Source organism: Bos javanicus, chromosome 4 (assembly GCF_032452875.1).
Source record: "Bos javanicus breed banteng chromosome 4, ARS-OSU_banteng_1.0, whole genome shotgun sequence".
In the NCBI taxonomy this organism is placed as follows: Eukaryota; Metazoa; Chordata; class Mammalia; order Artiodactyla; family Bovidae; genus Bos; species Bos javanicus.
In genome coordinates this window covers 107,303,846-107,325,610 of record NC_083871.1, presented here as the reverse complement: position 1 = coordinate 107,325,610, position 21,765 = coordinate 107,303,846, and the positions used below count along the sequence as shown (strand labels likewise).

Sequence of the window (21,765 nt, the reverse complement as noted above, 5' to 3'; positions counted from 1 at the left end):
CTGCAATGCGGGAGACCTGGGTTCGATCCTGGGGTTGGGAAGATCCCCTGGAGAAGGAAATGGCAACCCACTTCAGTATTCTTGCCTGGAGAATCCCATGGACAGAGGAGCCTGGTGGGCTACAGTCCATGGGGTTGCAAAGAGTTGAGCACGACTGAGTGACCTCACTTTCACTTTCAGGGGTCAGCCAGCTGGAAACTGGCACTAGCCATCTACCTCTCCAAAGGTTAAATCATGGCCATTGCAGCTGTTGACCTTCAACATCCCCTAAAAGGAGTTCAGGGTGGAGATTGGAATGAGGAACTCTGCTCTGGAAAAAACTGGCAGAACAGGCCTTTAGATAGTTAGATATTTTAAGAAGAAGATTTTATGAGTCCCAATTCTTGCATCTTCACATACCTAGAGAAACACTAACATCATTGATGGTGACATCTGCTTTGGCTATTAAGAAGAAAATTATGATTAAAAGTCAAAATGGAGTAGCTGTGGTTCCAATAGTCAAGGAAATAATTAGGTGACACTATGGTTGTGATTTTGGACAAGTTCTTGTATTGCTAAGAGCTTGAGTTTTCTGAGATGTATTAGACTTGAGATGCCACCAGGCACTCTCAAAACAATGTCTACCAGCAACTGGGGACTACAATCTTACCTTTTAAAGGTCTCCTCTTGTACCTATTATATTTTTAGACAGTGACATTGCTTTGAATCATATGTTAGTTAGAAAAGGAAACACATGTGTAGTGACAAATTCTTTTACTGATCTTTGGCCTCTGCTTTCTTAGTCTACTCGTCTAGTTTGTTCTTTCTAAGGACACAGTGATTTCCCAGATCAGCTGATGGTGATGTAGAGATTTGGCCACCCCTTGGGAAAGATCCTGCTGGAATAATAACAGAAGTCATCCTGGGCCTCTTAAGACAGGGCGAGAGCTTTGTGACCCCAACTAGGTAGGGTCTACAAGCCAGAAGAAGCTATGGAAGACAGACCTTTGTCCTTTATCTTCCCAATAAAGATTTCCTGGGGTTCATATCTTTCAGGGGGAATTTGAGGCAGGAGATAGTTAAGCCCCAGTCTGAAGACTTTCTTCCCTGTGGAGAGAAACTCCATAATAGCAGAAACTCCCTAAAAGCAAAATGATGGAGAAGGCTGCAGCTGCTGCCGATGCTAAGTCGCTTCAGTCATGTCCGACTCTGTGCGACCCCATAGACGGCAGCTCACCAGGCTGCCCCGTCCCTGGGATTCTCCAGGCAAGAACACTGGAGTGGGTTGCCATGTCCTTCTCCAATGCATGAAAGTGAAAAGTGAAAGTGAAGTCACTCAGTTATGTCTGACTCTTAGTGACCCCATGGACTGCACCCTACCAGGCTCCTCCATCCATGGGATTTTCCAGGCAAGAGTACTGGAGTGGGGTGCCATTGCCTTCTCCAGAGGAGGCTGGGTCCTGCATAAATAAGAGGTAAAAGGCCACATAATCCTCATTTTTTTAAACATAGAGATTTATTAAGAGGAATTGGCTCACATGATTATGCAGGCTGAAGAGTCCCACAATCTTCTACTTGCAAGCTAGAGACCAAGCAAATAAGGTGGTGTAATTCCTGTATGAGTCCAGAGAACTGAGAGTCAGGAATAATGATGACAGAAGTTCCAGTCTAGGCTTCTGATTCAAGATGATGGAGTAGAAGGACTTGTGCTCATCCCTTCCTGCTGGTGTTGGAGTGTCTCCTGTGAGGTGCGGGTCAGCAGGGGTTCACCACAGGGACAGGGGCACTGGCAACAGTAGTCCTAAAAGGTCCCACTTGGCGTGAGCCCTCCTGGAGGCTGCCATTAACCCTACCAACCACATATTCCTCATTTTTAAAGTTAAGGAGACCTTCCTGACTACACATGTGCAGCAAGGCTCCTTGGAGGTAAAGAGAGAGGGGGTGTCACCTCATAGTAAGTAATGTCAACTACCCATAGGCCTCTTCACTACAATCCGTCTTGGCTAAAAGATGTGGATGAGGATCCACAGAGACATCAAATACGAACTCAGGACCAGGCCAGCAAGATGATTGACCAAAGGAAACCTGGAAGAAATGCCTCATAAAAGTGATTCAAACTACCACGGGGGGTGACTCTCTCCCTGAGCCTGCCCATGTGTCTATCCATACATATTCTTTTTTTACCTGCAAGTAAACATTTTACTTGCTTCACTGCTTTTTGTCTCTATATGGAAATGCATTTATACACAGCTGATGGGTTAGCAGGGCCTTGCCACTGGTCCCTGGTGGTCTATTGGCTAGGATTCAGTGCTCCCACCACCCAGACTCAGTCTCTGGCTGGAAACTGAAACCCTGATTCCAGCTGTTGCAGGCGGAGGCCACCTGAGATCAGGCAGAAGTGACTTCAGGAAAACCTTTCTGAAGCAAGAGAAAACCAGACTTTGTTTCTACGTTGCACCTATGGTGAGCTATTACTATCACGGTACACTGACATGTTTCCAGAAAAATGACTTCTGTTTGTTCCAGGCCTGACAATGTGTCCCTGGCAACAATGACATTGTTAAAAAGGATGTAGTTAATGAAAGTTTGAACTGTATTGATAACGTTCCCTTAGTTCAGTAGGTGTCTTTTGAAACTGCTACCCTTCCAATCTTTGCCCTCCTCAACAAAAGTGAGTGAGAGGGTTGTTGTTGTTGTTTAGTTGCTAAGTCATGTTCGACTCTTTTGTGATTCCATGGGCTGTAGCCTGCCAGCCCCCTCTGTCCATGGGATTTCCCAGGCAAGTATACTGGAATGGATTGCCATTTCCTTCTCCAGGGGATCTTCCTGACCCGGGGATCAAACTCGCATCTCCTGCATTGGCAGGCAGATTCTTTACCACTGAGCCACTAGGGAAGCCCTGGATGGAGGGTTAGATGTTACAAATGACACCCATTGAACTTAAAGGGATGTCATGAAGACAGTTCAAAGTCAGGTTGGGGTTAGACATGGAGGAATGCACTGCTCCCTTCTCTTCTGACAGGGACTTAGTCTCATTCATCCCAATTTCCAGAGCTGTGTCGTTTTCACTCTTCTTTCCAAATCCACCTCCATGTGAGCTTTCCATCTGCGCCTAGGTTCTGCTTTGAACGAGCCATCGATTGATTTGTGGGATCTGGCGTGCAGATGCAAATGGTAGTTTTCTCTAGAAGTATTGGTGGCAATTGAATCCTTTTCTGATTTGCATTCTCAAGGCCTGCAGCTTCTCAGAAAACCACATCTTCCAGGCAGCTTGGTGAAGGTTATTTTTAATCTCAGATATAAATGCAAGGCCATAATAGTTCTTAAAATGGAAAGAGCTTTCATTTGCAAGGCAGAGGATAGTTAGAGAGAAGAGTTATTAGTTTAGCAAAAATCTGGATCCAAAACGGAGATAAAAGACTTTGAGGGATAGAGAGAGCTTTGGGGCAGATATGGGTAAGATATGGAACAGACAGATTTAGAGGTCATTGACTTTTTGAGGGTCTTACTGAATAATGAAAATGGAGGAGTTTGCTCAGGGAGAAAGAGAAAAGTGCAACATGGACCTGCTTTGGGCTTTTCAAGCATCTGGAGTTCTCTTTCAAAGTCTCATTATAAATCCTCCCCATTTCTAATATCTGCAATGCCTTCTGAAGGTCCCTGTCATCTCTTCTCATCACTTCTCAGCCTCTTGTTCCTTGCCTCTCACTGATCCTGGGCCCTGCCTGGAGATGACTTTATTCCAGATTCTAGTCCAGAGTTTGGAATTGGTTTATGTGCAAATGTATGCACCGTGAGGAATTTGTGAAATCCCAGATGAGCTCCCACAGGAAGTAGGAATGAATTTTAAAATTTGCAAATCGAGGGTGCAAAAAAGTAACTTACATTTTAGAAGTAATTGGTTTAATAGTCAAGCAGTCCCCCCCGCCCCCATCCACCTGGTGCATGAAAACATAATTCTGTGAAAATGCACTCATGGCATGTTGTTCTCACCGCACTCAAGATACTCTCTCCTGCTTTGAGCCTGGCTGCTGGTTAAAGGTAGAAGGTGGTCTCCAAGTAAATGACCAGTCACCTGCTTGTCCTTCCCATCCGTGGAGGGTGCTACCTGCACCCTCTTTCCTCTAACAGAGACACCTATGTCCAGTATGTCACCTTTTCTTGTCCCTTGAGCTGCCCCCTTCTCTTGCTCATTCTCCCGGCACGAGTAGCTCCATCTTTGTGTTCAGCTAGGTTTGTTGCACAGAATCCCATCGCTTGATGGCTGGGAGAGTGTCTCCATGGTGATACAGGCACAAGATTCAGGGAATCAGCCGCCATGCCTTCTTATATACTTGGCAGGCAACTTACAGTTGGCTGGGTGGCCTGCATTCTGCTTTTATTTCTTCTCTGTTTGTTCTTAAACTCCTATGAGATAATGCCTGAGATAATGGTGAGGGACATACACATTGTCGTGGAGAGCACATGCTAAGAGGTCCCGTATGAATGTTTTTCTTTAAGGAAAACATCATTTAACTAATGACTTAATTTATGCATAAAACTTCTCATCTTCAGCCCAGTAATCAGCTTTCATTAATTTAAGCTTTCTGAAAATTTGCTATGAAACCACAGAAAAGGGAATTGGAACTGCCACTGTTTCATCAACTTAAAGGGTTGATAAACTTTCCCAAGGAGGAGCTGTGTCACAAAATGGAATTAGCAGGTCTGTTAACAGGTGAGAAAAATTCTGGCATAAAACAAAAACAAGGTAATCCTGTTATCAATGGGCTTAATGCTCCAGTTCAAAAATGTCCTTAGAAATTCCATCTAGAAAACTAGTTTGGGGGCGTTTTATGATCCAAAATGAAGATTTGGGCAAAACAAGATTGTCCATGATAATATATTGTAGACATCAAAGCTTAAATTGCTGAAATATACTTCAAGGTTCTTGTATAATAAAAACAACACTTGTTGAAGGTTTCCAATTTTAAATATTAGATCAAACATGCATTTGCCGCCTCCCCCTTCCTTTTGAGACTTCATTTGGGGAAAATCCTTAATAGTGAAGAGAGAGGAGTGGGGATGGCCAAGAGTAGACTAGAGATTTCATCCCATTCCTTGGATGTGGATCATCAGTGGAAAGGTACCGTAGGTAAAGTAGGGAGGGGATGCTCAGAATTTGAACGTGGTGGAGCTCTGGGAATGTGTTGGCTGACCATCCTGCCAGATCCAGAGCCCTGGGTGTGGGGTTCCCAGCTTTGGATAGTGAGGCCTGGCGCACACCAGAGGTATCATTAGAATTTTGTCTGCCAGGTAGCTGCTTCAGTGCTCCCTTCCAACCTTTCCCCACCACTGCACACAGAACCATTGGCAGCCCTCATACTGACAATTCTTCTCTAGACAAATTGAATACATTTCTCAGAACCTGAGCTTGTAGTGCTGGTGTTGGCACATAAATTAAATCCCTTCTTACTGTGACATTTTAGAGTTCCAGGCTGATGTCAGATTCCTCCCTCTCATACCTAAAAGAAAAGCCACTTGTCAGAAGCCAATTCTGATGAACTGGACGGGATGACCCAGTTACAAAGCAGAGCTCTCCATCAGCGTTTCTATTCAGGAGACTGTCCTGGTGAATAACACTTCTTATGCAAAGCAGCCTTTCATTTCCCCTCATGAATTAGCAATCAAGGATTATCAGAAATAGCAAAATCCACAGCTTGAATGAGAAGACCAAGATAAAGTTTCAGAGCAAATAAGCCCTGAAGCAATAAAGATCAAAGAACACCTAAAAATTCAAACTTCTATCCTCAGAGAAGGCAGAGAAAATACAGTATCCATAAAATAAGAAGAGGATGCTATTGAACATGAAAATAAACTTTGAGAAATTAACAACGTAATTTAAAATTGTGTTCAGTTAATATATGACTTCAGTAAAAATAAGATGAAGTCAAGGTGATTCCTCTGAAAGCAGAGCAAAAATCAGTGATAAAAATGAGAACAGAAAGGGTAAGAGACACAGATGTTTAATCCAGGAGGTCTAGAATCTGACTGAATGGAATTTCAGGGAGCAAGATTAGAGAAAATGGAGAGGAAGCAATTATTTTTTAAAAACAGAAGGTTTCTTAGTGCTGATCAAAGACACAGTGTCTTGACTGACAAGCCCTGAATTGGGTCTTCTATAATTTTCACCAAATGGAACATTTGATACTGCCTAAGACAGGATCATTCTCTCCTGTTTCTCATTAGAAGGTCTCTGGTTTTCTTTAGAGTAAAAGCATGTACAGTTATAAACAATTTCTTCTGCAGATTTCCTGGGGGAGAGTGTCCACATACCCAGTTTTGCCTGTAATGTAAAGGTGATAACTCAGTGTCGTAGCCATCCTTGTGACCACGAATGAGACGCTCAACAATGTGAAAAGGGTGGATTGGAGAAGAAGCTAGAAGGATCCAAGCTTTTTAATCACTCCCTAGGGTATTTTCTCTTGGAGAAGGCAATGGCAACCCACTCCAGTACTCTTGCCTGGGAAATCCCATGGACAGAGAAGCCTGGTGGGCTGCAGTCCGTGGGGTCGCGAAGAGTCGGACACGACTGAGTGACTTCACTTTCACTTTTCACTTTCACGAAATGGCAACCTGCTCCAGTGTTCTTGCCTGGAGAATCCCAGGGACGGGAGCCTGGTGGGCTGCCGTCTCTGGGGTCACACAGAGTCAGACACGACTGAAGCGACTTAGCAGCAGCAGCAGCAGCGGGGTGTTTTCTCTAGCCTCTAGACTTTGTGTTATGTTAGAAGTATTAGTCATTACATGGTTGCTTTCTGTTAAATCCAGATGTAGTGCCCTGCTAGTGAGTCTTTCAGGACAAGAAGATCCTGAAAACTCCTAGAGAAAGAAAATAAATGCAAAAACCTACAAAGGACAAAGGCACATGTTGCCTGGTTTCCAGTTAGTAACAATGAATGCTCACAAATAATGAAATTTCTTCCGAGTACTTAGGGGACATAATTTTAGGCTGAGAATTAATCAAACTACCAGTCAAGAGTGAGGGCAACAATCAAAAATGCAAAACCAAAAAAAACCAACCCGAAACATTTTCAACCATTCAAGGACTGAGAGAATTCGCTATTTTATGGTCAGCTTTCCAAGGAAGTGACTTGAGAATGTGTCCTAATACCAGGAGACTGGGAGTTAGGGGGATTGAACAAATATTGTTTAAGGATACAAACTTTTAATGAGTAGTAAATAAACCCTAGAGATCTAATGCCCAGTATAGTGAATATAGACAACAATTTTGTATCATAATCATTAATCTTATGAAGAGACTAGAATTTAATGATTCCATCTGATAACAAAAGAATAATTCTGTAACAGGAAAGATGTGTTAATTATTGCTACAGTGGCAATCATATTACAATATATAAATGTATAAAGTTAGCATGTACATCTTAAGTTTACACAATGTTATATGTCAAATATATTTCAATTAGAAAAAGAGTAAGAGATGAGATCTAGGAAACAATTGATGGATATACCAAAGACATTCAGTGAAAGAAATTCCAATGATGACAAATGTGAGTCAGGGTTAGGATTTGTCGAGAATGGAATAAGAGGATGAAAGACTTTGAGGGAGCTACTTCTGGAGGAAAAAAAGGGGAGGATTGCGTCTAACTGATAGTAACATGGTCCAGTCATGTTCCTTCCTGGACACTTTCATGGTGTCAACACAAAGTCCTGTTACTTACTGATAGCTTTTAGGGACGGCACGTGTGAGGAATGCTAGCCAGGGCAGCCAGGTCTTCGGCCCAGTGAGGAAACCCCTGAGGTGTCCATGTTTATAGATGGTCCTCTAGACTGGTTATGAAATGGGGGAGGGTAGTTCACCCGTTTTTTCTCTCAGGAGAACGACTCTTTCCATTCTAGGTCATGAGCAATGACTCAGTCTAAATTTCAGACCTGCTCTGAATAGATTTCAGTGATTTGTAGCATTTCTTTAATGGCTTGAGAGTTTCAAGGTCTTTATTGATTTTACTCTTTACTTTTATTTTTCTCTTCTTACACGTCCATGGCTGTTGAAGTTCAGAAAATGGGACCCTTGGGAAAAGCCTCTGCTTTTACCTGACATGAAAAAGAAATACTGCCTCTATTTCAGAAGTAATTTAATCTAGTTCTTTGCAAAATAGGAAGAGAAGGTGGCATAAGTTTTATTTGGTGAATTTATCTTGGAAACTCTGGAGACTGGTGATTTAACTTAATTGCAACCCCAGATGTGACTTTATAAAAAAATAACAAAATGGCTGCCTTGTATCATTCATTTACCATGTATAAATTATCTTAATTATTGTTCTGGACTCCCTTGTAAAATCAGCCTTATTATTCCCTCATTTTTGTAGATTCCTTGCCTTGTTTAGTTGCTCAGTCATGTCCGACTGTATGATCCCATGGATTGTAGCCTTCCAGGCTCCTCTGTCCATGGGATTTCTCAGGCAAGAATACTAGAGTCGGTAGCCATTTCCTTCTCCAAGAATCTTCCTGAAGTTAAAATTTAGAAAGGTTAACTGTTTGATCAAGGATAAACAGGCTATTTTTACCATTCCTTACACTTCTCACACTTGTCGGTATTTTGTGGTCATTGTTGCTACTATCATTGCTAATGCGCCGGCTGCAATGGACGGCGTAGAAGCTTGGCCGAGAGGAGCTACCCCTCACTGAAGGTTAGGGGCGGTGACTGAGAGGTGCTACCACACGCCCGAAGTCAGGGGCGGCGGCGAGAGGAGCAACCCAACGTCCAAGGAGCGGCGGCTATGCGGGACCAGGAGGGCCGAGAGGAGCTACTCCACGTTCAAGGTCAGGAGGGGCAGCCGTGAGGAGATACACCTCGTCCAAGGTAAGGAGCAGCGGCTGCGCTCTGCTGGAGCAGCCCTGAAGAGATATCCCATGTCCAAGGTAAGAGAAACCCAAGTAAGACAGTAGGTGTTGTGAGAGAACAGAAACACTGAAACCATAATCACAGAAAACTAGTCAATCTAATCACACGGACCACAACCATGTCTAACTCAATGAAACTAAGCCATGCCATGTGGGGCCACCCAAGACGGGCAGGCATGGTGGAGAGGTCTGACAGAATGTGGTCCACTGGAGAAGGGAATGGCAAACCACTTCAGTATTCTTGCCTTGAGAACCCCACGAACAGTATGAAAAAGCAAAATAATAGGATACTGAAAGAGGAACTCCCCAGGTCGGTAGGTGCCCAATATGCTACTGGAGATCTGTGCAGAAATAACTCCAGAAAGAATGAAAGGTTGGAGCCAAAACAAAAACAATACCCAGTTGTGGATGTGACTGGTGATAGAAGCAAGGTCCAAGGCTGTAAAGAGCAATATTGCATAGGAACCTGGAATGTTAGGTCCATGAATCAAGGCAAATTGGAAGTGGTCAAACAGGAGATGGCAAGAGTAAACATCGACATTCTAGGAATCAGTGAACTAAAATGGACTGGAATGGGTGAATTTAACTCAGATCAGATCAGTTGCTGTCGTGTCTGACTCTTTGTGACCCCATCAATCGCAGCACGCCAGGCCTCCCTGTCCATCACCAACTCTGGGAATTCACTGAGACTCACGTCCATCGAGTCAGTGATGCCATCCAGCCATCTCTTCCTCTGTCGTCCCCTTCTCCTCCTGCCCCTAATCCCTCCCAGCATCAGAGTCTTTTCCATTGAGTCAACTCTTCGCATGAGGTGACCAAAGTACTGGAGTTTCAGCTTCAGCATCATTCCCTCCAAAGAAATCCCAGGGCTGATCTCCTTCAGAATGGACTAGTTGGATCTCCTTGCAGTCCAAGGGACTCTCAAGAGTCTTCTCCAACACCACAGTTCAAAAGCATCAATTCTTCGGCATTCAGCCTTCTTCACAGTCCAACTCTCACATCCATACATGACCACTGGAAAAACCATAGCCTTGACTAGACGACCCTTGTTGGCAAAGTAATGTCTCTACTTTTGAGTATGCTATCTAGGTTGGTCATAACTTTGAGATTGCATTGAATTTAACTCAGATGACCATTATATCTACTACAGCAGGCAGGAATCCCTTAGAAGAAATGGAGTAACCATCATGGTCAACAAAAGAGTCCGAAATGCAGTACTCGGATGCAGTCTCAAAAACGACAGAATGGTCTCTGTTCATTTCCAAGGCAAACCATTCAATATCACAGTAATCCAAGCCTATGCCCCAATCAGTAATGCTGAAGAAGCTGAAGTTGAATGGTTTTAGGAAGACCTACAAGACCTTTTAGAACTAACACCCAAAAAAGATATCCTTTTCATTATAGGAGACTGGAATGAAAAGTAGGAAGTCAAGAAACACCTGGGGTAACAGGCAAATTTGGTCTTGGAATATGGAATAAAGCAGGGCAAAGGCTAATAGAGTTTTGCCAAGAGAATGCACTGGTCATAGCAAACACCCTCTTCCAACAACACAGGAAAAGACTCTACACATGGACATCACCAGCTGGTCAACACCGAAATCAGATTGATTATATTCTTTGGAGCCACAGATGGAGAAGCTCTATACAGTCAGCAAAAACAAGACTGGGAGCTGACTGTGGCTCAGATCATGAACTCCTTATTGCCAAATTCAGACTGAAATTGAATAAAGTAGGGAAAACCACTAGACCATTCAGGTATGACCTAAATCAAATCTCTTATGATTATACAGTGGAAGTGAGAAATAGTTTTAAGGGACTAGATCTGATAGAGTGCCTGATGAACTATGGACGGAGGTTTGTGACATTGTACAGGAGACAGCAATCAAGACCATCTCCATGGAAAAGAAATGCAAAGAAGCAAAATGGCTGTCTGAGGAGACCTTACAAATAGCTGTGAAAAGAAGAGAAGGGAAAAGCAAAGGAGAAAAGGAAAGATATAAGCATCTGAATGCAGAGTTCCAAAAAATAGCAAGGATAAATAAGAAAGCCTTCCTCAGCGATCAATGCAAAGAAATAGAAGAAAACAATAGAATGGGAATGACTAGAGATCTCTTCAAGAAAATTAGAGATACCAAGGGAACACTTCATGCAAAATAGGCTTGATAAAGGACAGAAATGGTATGGACCTAACAGAAGCAGAAGATATTAAGAAGAGGTGGCAAGAATACACAGAAGAACTGTACAAAAAAGGTCTTCATGACCAAGATAATCACAATGGTGTGATCACTGACCTACAGCCAGATATCTTGGAATGTGAAGTCAAGTGGGCCTTAGAAAGCATCACTATGAACAAAGCTAGTGGAGGTGATAGAATTCCAGTTGAGCTATTCCAAATCCTGAAAGATGATGCTGTGAAAGTGCTGCACTCAATATGCCAGCAAATTTGGAAAACTCAGCAGTGGCCACAGGACTGGAAAAGGTCCGTTTTCATTCCAATCCCAAAGAAAGGCAATGCCAAAGAATGCTCAAACTACCGCACAATTGCACTCATCTCACACGCTAGTAAAGTAATGCTCAAAATTCTCCAAGCCAGGCTTCAGCAATATGTGAACTGTGAACTTCCTGATGTTCAAGCTGGTTTTAGAAAAGGCAGAGGAACCAGAGATCAAATTGCCAACATCTGCTGGATCATGGAAAAAGCAAGGGAGTTCCAGAAAAACATCTATTTCTGCTTTGTTGACTATGCCAAAGCCTTTGACTGTGTGGATCACAATAAACTGTGGAAAATTCTGAAAGAGATGGGAATACGAGACCACCTGATCTGCCTCTTGAGAAACCTATATGGAGGTCAGGAAGCAACAGTTAGAACTGGACATGAAACAACAGATTGGTTCCAAATAGGAAAAGGAGTACGTCAAGGCTGTATATTGTCACCCTGCTTATTTAACTTATATGCAGAATACATCATGAGAAACACTGAACTGGAAGAAACACAAGCTGGAATCAAGATTGCTGGGAGAAATATCAATAACCTCAGATATGCAGATGATACCACCCTTATGGCAGAAAGTGAAGAGGAACTCAAAAGTCTCTTGATGAGAGTGAAAAAGTTGGTTTAAAGCTCAACATTCAGAAAACGAAGATCATGGCATCTGGTCCCATCACTTCATGGCAAATAGATGGGGAAACAGTGGAAACAGTGTCAGACTTTATTTTTTGGGGCTCCAGAATCACTGCAGGTGGTGATTGCAGCCATGAAATTAAAAGACACTTGCTCCTTGAAAGGAAAGTTATGACCAACCTAGATAGCATATTCAAAAGCAGAGACATTACTTTGCCAACAAAGGTCCATCTAGTCAAGGCTATGGTTTTTCCAGTTGTCATATATGGATGTGAGAGTTGGACTGTGAAGAAGGCTGAATGCCGAAGAATTGATGCTTTTGAACTGTGGTGTTGGAGAAGACTCTTGAGAGTCCCTTGGACTGCAAGGAGATCCAACCAGTCCATTCTAAAGGAGATCAGTCCTGGGTGTTCATTGGAAAGACTGATGCTAAAGCTGAAACTCCAGTACTTTGGTCACCTCATGCAAAGAGTTGACTCAATGGAAAAGACTCTGATGCTGGGAGGAATTAGGGGCAGGAGGAGAAGGGGACGACAGAGGAAGAGATGGCTGGATGGCATCACCAACTTGATGGACATGAGTTTGAGTAAACTCCCCGAGTTGGTGATGGACAGGGAGGCCTGGCATGCTGCGATTCATGGGGTCGCAAAAAGTTGCACACGACTGAGTAACTGAACTGAACTGAATCCAATTTTTAAAAAGATTCAACCCAGTTTTCTTCTTTGAGCACTCTTAATTACTGTTTCCTCAGATTTTGTTTTCAGTTGATTTTTTCATGTCTAGGTTTTTACGTGTATCTCTGTCTGTCCTTTTCAACTTGACTGTAGGGTACCCTTGCTCCAGTGCTGAGTAAAAGAAATTCTTTCTGTTAAAAAAAGCACATGATATGGGGCGTGATCCTTTATCACAAATGTTCTGGAAATGAGAGTTAGCTTTCCAGGGCTTGTCAGATTGACAGTGATGGTAAATTAGAAACATTTTTTTTTTTTTTTTGTATATAGAAAAGAAAGGACTCAGAGAGATGTTTTCCATTTTAGATTTATAAGTGTCAACTGAAAAAAAATCCATAGCCTTGGGCTTCCTCAGTGGCTCAGTGGTAAAGAATCTGCCTACCAATGCAAGAGGCACAGGTTCCATCCCTGGTCCAGGAAGATCCCACGTGCTGCTGATATCTTACAGTGAATGGTGTCAGATTAGTGATCCCCAAAGAAGATTAAGCTTCGGGACCAGGGTCCAGGCTTGATCACTCAAAGCTTTTGTGTAGCAGAGTTTTATTAAAGTAAGAAAGGCAACAGAGAAAGCTTCTGCCATAGACATCAAAAGGGGGAGAGTGTCCCCCTCACTAGTCTTATCAAGGCCTTATATACTTTTACTAGACCCATTCCTACAACATACATCTTAAATTAACAAGATTAGAACTAACAATAGAAAGATCTCACCAGACCCACTCCACTTAATGTACATTTTAAGATGACAGGATTAGTCAGAAGGTTCTCAAGAAGGAGAAACATGTCCTTAGCAGGATACCTTGTTGTTATATAATCCTTAGTACAGAGTTTAAGCTGAGTTGCTTTGTTGTATAATCATCAGCTCTGGGCTTAAAGAAAAAAAAATTATCCTTTTCTTCTCCTTGACAACTCCAGACCCCTATCTCCTCCTCAAGAGCCCCAGACCCCCTTTCTCCTCTTCCGGGACCCTGCACTTCTTATCAACCTACCTAGGAATTGACTCTCTCATTGCAGAGCAACTAAGCCTGTGCACCACAACTATTGAGCCTGCTCTCTAGAGCCTGGGAACCACAACTACTGAAGCCCACACACCTGGAGGCCGTGTTTAGCAACAGGAGAAGCCACTGCGATGAGAAGCCTGTGCACTGCAGCTAGAGAGTAGCTCCCACTCACTGCAACTAGAGAAAAGCCCACTCAGCAACAAAGAGCCAGCACGGCCAATAAATAAGTAAATAAAGAAAATCACTTTTTTTACAAACTTTAAAAAAATAAATAAAAGTTGAGAGTTATGTTTTATGCAGCAGCAAAACTGACGACTTAAGCCTGGGACACAGCTTAACTCGAAAATACTGCTTCGAAGAGATGGTGAGGGAGCCAGGGTATATAGCAGTGCTTGCAACAAAAACAGGTCAGAACACCAAAAGATTACTGTTAATTAAAGAAAAACAGATATCTCAAGTTAAGAAATTTAACATTTTTCTATGAATATGCAGGAGTCTGGGTTCACTGACATCATTCTTCTGACATGTACCTCAGCTATCTGGGGCCAGTATCCTGTGCTTTCTCAGCCTGAGTTTTCTCAGCGTGCATTGTTAGACGATGGTTGCAGTGTCTAACGGTTTGATGGTGGACTTCATGTTTCCATCCTGAGTTCCCTTAGGGCTCACCATTGGGGTGACCATAATGTGGTGCCTTGCTGGCTGCAACATCCTTTGTTTACTGGTATGGCAGGCAATATTTTTCACTCACATAAGCAGACTCCACCTTCCCAGGTGGTGGTGTGATGTGGTGGTTTAGTTGCTCAGTTGTGTCCAACTCTTGCGACCCCATGGACTGTATGTCGTCCGCCAGGCTCCACTGTCCATGGGATTCTCCAGGCAAGAATACTGGAGTGGGTTGCCATTCCCTTCTCCAGCGGATCTTCCTGACCCAGGGACTGAACTCAGGTCTCCCGCATTGCAGGCAGTTTCTTTACTAACTGAGCTACCAGGTAAGCCCCCAGGAAGTCCCAAGTGGAGCTGGTGGTAAAGAACTTGCCTACCAATGCAGGAGACATAAGAGATGAGACATAAGAAATGCCAGGCTGGATGAATCACAAGCTGGAATCAAGATTGCCAGGAAAAATATCAACAACTTCAGATATGCAGATGATACCACTTTAATGGCAGAAAGTCAAGAGGAACTAAAGAGTCTTGATAAAGCTTAAAACTTGACATTCAGAAAACTAAGATCATGGCACCTGGTCCCATCACTTCGTGGCAAATAGATGGGAGAAAATGGAAAAAATGACAGACTTTATTTTCTTGGACTCCAAAAGCACTGTGGATGGTGACACTGGCCATGAAATTAAAAGACGCTTGCTTCTTGGAAGAAAAGCTATGACAAGCCTAGACAGTGTATTAAAATGTATATTTAGTATAAATCCAATTTTGTTCAACCACACATATATACATTTAAAAATATTAGCTAAAGTTGTCTCTGGGTTGAAGGATAATGAGTGATTTACAGTTTTAATTTCTATACATTTGTGCATTGTTGTTCAGTCGTGTCCGACTCTTTGTGACCCCATGAACTGCTGCATGCCGGGCTTTCCCTGTCCTTTACCATTTACCGGAATTTGCTCAAACTCATGTGGATTGAGCTGGTGATGCCATCCAACCATCTCATCCTTTGTAATCCTTTTCTCCTCCTGCCTTCAATCTTTCCCAGCATCAGGGTCTTTTCTAATGGGTCAGCTCTTTGCATTAGGTGATCAAAGTATTGGAGCTTCAGTTTCAGCCTAGTCCTTCCAATGAATATTCAGGACTGATTTCCTTTAGAATTGACTCCCTTGAGCTCCTTGCAGTCCAAGGGACTCTCAAGACTCCTCTCCAACACCACGGTTCAAAAGCATCAGTTCTCCAGCACTCAACTTTCTTTATGGTCCAACTCTCACATCCACACATGATTACTGGAAAAACCATAGCTTTGACTAGATGAAGCTTTGTCAGTAAAGTAATGTCTCTGCTTTTTAATATGCTGTCTAGGTTTGTTGTAGCTTTTATTCCAAGGAGCAAGTGTCTTTTAATTTCATGGCAGCAGTCACCACTGCAGTGATTTTGGAGGCCAAGAAAATTAAGTCTATCACTGTTTCCATTGTTTCTCCATCTAGTTGCTATGAAATGATGGGACTGGATGCCCTGATCTTTATTTTTTGAATGTTGAGTTTTAAGTCAGCTTTTTAGTTAGTCTTAAAGATTGTTGTCATAACAACTCAGAGTTTAAGAAAAAATGTCTTATGTGACTAAGACAAAGCAATGTAGAAAGAAAGTGTTCATCCCTTTCTCCTCCTCAAGGGCCCTGGTCTCCTTATCAATCTACCTAAGAGTTAGCTCTCTCACAAGGAGCAAGCGTCTTTTAATTTCTTGGCTTCAGTCTCATCTACAGTGGCTTTGGAGCCCAAGAAAATAAAGTTTGTCACTGTTTCCATTGTTTCTCTTTCTCTTTGCTATGAAGTGATAGGACCATGCCATGATCTTTGTTTTTTGAATGTTGAGTTTTAAGCCAGCTTTTTCAACTGTCCTCTTTCACCTTCATCCAGAGGCTCTTGGTTCCTTTTCTCTTTCTGCCATAAAGGTAGTGTCGTCTGCATATCTGAGGTTATTGATATTTCTCCTGGCAATCTTGATTCCAGCTTGTGCTTCATCCAGTCCAGCATTTTGCATGATGTTCTCTGCATATAAGTTAAATAAGCAAGGTGACAATATACAGCCTTGATGTACTCCTTTCCCAATTTTGAACGAGTCTTTTGTGCATCAATCAGCTTTTAATTTTTAAAGAGCCATGTTTATTTCATTTTCTGTAGCTTCCAGTTCATATTCTTTCCCAATGTTTGAATTTAGTAATTGGTCTTATTGATTTGTATGAAGTCTTTATATATTTGCAAAATTAGGGAGTTCCTTAGTAGCCTAGTCATTAGGATTCTGGGCCTTTACTACCATAGCCTAGGTTCAACCTCTGGTTGGGAAACTGAGATCTCACATGCCATGTGATGTTGACCACAAAACAAACCAAAACAAAATAAGCCCCCCCCCCAAAGATTCTTAATATCTAATTGAAAAAGTAACATTGAAACATATATATTATCATATGTAAAATAGATAGCCAATGGGAATTTGCTGTATGATGTACGGAGCTCAACCCTGGTGCTCTGTGACAATCTAGAGGGGTGGGATGTGGTGGGAGGAGAGAGGGAGGTTCTAGAGGGAGGGGACGTATGTATACCTAAGGCTGATTCATGTTAATGTATAACAGAAACTAACACAATATTGTAAAGCAATTATCCTCCATTAAAAAAAAAACTTAAAAAAGTTGCAAAATTACCCTCTTTTAGGATGTGAGCAAGAAATATTATTTTCCAGTTTATTTGTCTTTGATTTTGCTTGTTGTATGTTTTGCCATGTAGAATCTTTTCATTGTATGTAATCAGGTTTAATAAACTTTTCTGGTTTATTTTTCTTTTAATGTTTTTAGAAAGGTCTTCCCCAATTCCAAAGTTAATTTTGAAGTCTCCAAGCTTTTCTTCTAGTATTTAATTTTTTAAAATATTGTCTTTGATAAATTGGTAAGTGAGGTTGGTCTGTAGTTTTCTGACAATTTTTATTGTTTTGATATCAAAATTATATTGATTTTATGAAACAAATTTGGAAGATTATCTTAAGGTTTATGCTGTGAAAAAATTACATAGCCTTAACATTATCTGCTTTTAAAAAGTCTGCTTTTAAAAATTCCCTGTGGAAACTATTAGTGCTTTGAGGCAGTGGTCTTGACAACTTTGTATAGTTCAACTACAATGACTAATCCTGTTTGTATTTTCTACCTCTGTTGGAGTCAATTTTAGTAACCTACAGGTTTTCTAGAAACATCTATTTTGACCTGGTTTTCAAATTCTTATTAAAGTTGAACAAGACAGATTCTTAAAAATATTGCAATTTTTCCAATTTGTGGTAACTTTTCCTTTTTAAAAAATTTTGTGTGTTTATGCCTGTCTCAACTAAAGGTAACACTACTAATTTTGTTCTTTTTCTCAGTGAGCCAATTCTTATATTCATTTAAAATTCTCCCCTTATGATCTCTCATGAAATGAACATTTAATGAATTATGTTTATAAATTGTGCTTTCCTTCTGGTTTGCTTAGATTTATTTTGTAATCATTTTTCTAAATTCTCGGGTTTATAATTTTAAAAATTATTTTTTAAAAAATGTTATTTACTCACACAGACCCTTCATGGCTAGGTCTAATGAGTTAATTGATCTAACTGATCTAATTCTACTACCACTGCCACATCTCATTCATCCTGTTGATTTTTAAATTTTTTTGTTTAGGATTTTAAAAAACTTTTAATTGAAGTGTTTAGACACAAATACACATATACATTTACAGCCACTTAATTTTTTAAACTCTTTATTGAAGCTGCATTGTAACCCAAACTAAAAATAACTAATTTTCACAACTAAAAATATGTAAATTGCACCCAGATCATGAAACAAAATATTACCATAGTATTAGCACCCAGAAGTCCCCCTTTACTTCTTTCCAGACAATAACCACCCCACATATCCTGTCTTAAAATTGCAAAGAGTAGTTTTGGTAGTGCTTACATTGTTAAAAGTGCATGGTAACGTCTATCCTCTTTTGTTTATGAGATCTCATTTTTTTATGATTTTGTTTATGAGATTTCATTTTTGTGATTTTGTTATTTTGTTTATAAGATTTCATTTTTGTGATCCCGAACTCAGGGATCGAAGCCAGGTCTCCCGCACTGCAGGTGGATTCTTTACCAGCTGAGTCACCAGGGAAGCCCAAGAATACTGGAGTGGGTAGCCTATCCCTTCTTCAGCAGATCGTATCGACCCAGGAATTGAACTGAGGAACTGAATTTTGCAGGTGGATTCTTTATCCTTGAAATTAGCCCTTGAAATCAAAGAAACAATATAAATCTTATAATTTTAAAATTAGTGCATACAAGTTCTAAGTAGTTCAAACAATGGGAAAAGATTAAAATTGAGTGCAAATATTTCATTATCCCCAGACACCCGATGTCACTATTCAGAAATCGTATGTTAAATCATTTTTGGTACATCCTTCTAGAAACATTATATATACATATATATATACAGGAAGCATTATATTCCATTAAAACACATAAATTAAATCATAAAATATCTGCTTGCATTTTGAACTTAACAATATATTGGCGATATTTTCATTTCATGACACAGTAATCTGTCTCATTTTAAAAATGCATGCGTATCCTTTTCAGAGGTATGATTTTTCTCATTGATGAATAGTCCTACAGTGATAATATTCCTGCAAGTATTTCTTCACTTGTATGTATATGACCAAATCTTTGGGGAAAGTTCTTAGACAATAATTTTGAGGTTGAAAGGTATTTTGTTGTTTAATTGCTAAGTCATGTCTCTTTTGTGATGCCATGGACTATAGTCTGCCAGGCTCCTGTCTATGGGATTTCCCAGGCAAAAATACTGGAGTGGGTTGCCATTTCTTTCTCTAGGGGATCTTCTCAACCGAGGGATTGAATCTGGGTCTCCTGCATTGGCAGGTGGAGTTTTTACCACTGGGCTACCAGGGCAACCCTGAAGGGTATTTTATGTATTATTAATTCTGATTCAGTTCAGTTCAGTCACTCAGTTGTATCTGACTCTGCTACCCCATGGACTGCAGCATGCTAGGCTTCCTTGTCCATCACCAATTCCTGGAGCTTGCTCAAACTCATGTCCATCAGGTTGGTGATGCCATCCAACCATCTCATCCTCTGTAATCCCCTTCTCCTCCTGCCTTCAATCTTTCCTAACATCAGGGTCTTTTCCAATAAGTCAGCTCTTTACATCAGGTGGCCAAAGTATTGGAGCTTCAGCTTCAGCGTCAGTGCTTCCAATGAATATTCAGGACTCATTTCCTTTAGGATTGACTGGTTTGATCTCCTTGCAGTCCAAGGGATTCATTCTCAAGAGTCTTCTCCAACACCACAGTTCATTAATTTTGATAAATATTCCAAGTTACTCAGATTATGTTTTTAGAGGATGGAGATAAAATGCATTTCTAGATGTTACTCAGAAAGCTTCCTGAATAATCTGAATCTGTTTAAAAGACATGTGAATGGGGAAGGAGAGAAGTTGCCAGAAGTTCAAGTTGTAAAGCCTTGCTTTATTTTGATGGCTGCATCAACTCAGGCTCATCAGAATCACCTGGAGAACTGAGCAAATTGTCCAAGTTCCAGCCCCGGAAATCTTGACTTTGTTGATTTGGGGCCAGCATGGACCCTGGTATTAAAAAACAATTTCCTCTAGAGATTCTGATGTGTGGCCAGTGTCCATAGTCACTGCTTCAGATAAAGGGGGTGGGGTAGAAATGGAAGACTCAGGTGAGGAATTTGTCAAGCATCACTCAGATTGTGCCCATGAAGCAAAAGAGAGAAATGAAGATCCACCTCCAATACCAAAAACACACCGAGTGAAAGGATCAGATCAGGTCTGGGGAAGAAAGAAGGTAGGAAGAGAGCTGTCTAGATGAGGAAAAGGCAGAGCTGGTTGGGGCAGGTGCTTTGAGTGTGAATCTTAGAGACTACTTTTTAAAATAAAGGTGAACTTGAGTCTGAAGCCTCTTCCAGGCTCTTTTCAGCCCAGGATTGTCCTGAATCAGTAGAATGGAATGGCCCACAGGGTAGGTAGCCATGATGATTTTGCACAAAATATTCAAGGGACTATTGATGTCAAAGAAGTTGGACATGTAGAGAAAGAGAGCAAGTACTTTGAAAATATAGAGAATGAGAAAATAGCTGATGGCTCTGATGGCCCCCAGGTGAGCCTCCATGCTGGGGTCTCTGGAGCCAGTGGCGTTGCTTTTCATGTGGAAGATGTGTCTTTTGAGAGAGATGATCAGCAGGGTGGCCGCCAGCATAAACATGATCAGAGGGATGAAGATCCCCAGGTTAAGGAAAAGAACCAGGTTGATCACAGCGGACTCCGCGAAGGACTTTTTCTTAGTGGAGTTGAAGGACGGGAGAGAAAAAAGATTGTTACAATTCATAGTATAGTTGTTTTGGAAGAAGAGCACACTCTGGCCCAAGGAAACAAACACTGATAGCTGCAGAAGCCAGGGCATCAGTCCGGAAATTCTCCACTTCAGCTTGAGGAAAAGGGGGTAGGAGAAATCCGCCACCTTCACGAAGTAGAAGACACTGAGCCAGGCAGCAAACCAGAGGCTGCAGTGATTTAAGAACATGAAACATCCTCTGAATGTGTGATACATGATGTCATCATTATAAAACTGTGGGGATGTTGAGCTTAAGGTAAGTTCTAGCATCATGAAGCTTTGTAGAACTATTCTGGATACACCCAGGAAAAGCAGGATCTTGCCACTGGTGGAGAGTACCTTACTGTGAATCCATTCAGCTGTGTTTATCGCTGCAATGAACCCATTTGCGAGGATACCAAGGATGCATTCCGTGCTGATAATTATTAACATCAAAGTGACAAGAGATGGTGACAGATCATTTTCTGAGGAACTGCAGGTTTGGATCATCCTGAGTGGTTGCTTTTCTTCAATGTCTGGAGGAAAATGTCTCCTTAGCACTTGGTGTGCTGGTCTGTGATAGCTCCCACTCATCATGTCACAAGAGGAAGCAGTTGATGCATCATTTCCAAATCTACATCATTTGTTTATTTTAAAAGTCTAAATCTGGAGCTGCAAATGATGGAAGGATTTGTTTCCTGTCCCCTCCCATATATTTTTGGATGCACTGGTGTGTTATTTCAATTGTGGGGCCCAGGGGAGAACTTGAGAAGACTCTCCTTTATAAATCACTAGCACAGAATTGAGAGCCGTATTTCTTAATAGCTCCAGTTAAGTCAACCATCTGTTCGCCTAAGTCCCTGTTTAACTGTTTCACTTGTGACCTCAGGGAACTGATTGAAAATAATAATAACTTCAAATATCTACATCTCTCTCTATATATATATAGTTCTTATGTGCTA

The 21,765-nt window shown here is 41.4% G+C and overlaps 1 protein-coding gene across 1 annotated transcript; it reads right to left on the bottom strand.

Annotated features, from left to right (window-relative positions):
• Positions 1-20,251: 20,251 nt before the first annotated feature.
• Positions 20,252-21,539, bottom strand: TAS2R39 (taste 2 receptor member 39). The gene is given in 1 exon segment (XM_061415475.1): positions 20,252-21,539. A coding segment is annotated over 1 exon segment (1,149 nt). The 5' UTR covers positions 21,401-21,539.
• Between the last annotated feature and the right edge of the window lie 226 nt (positions 21,540-21,765).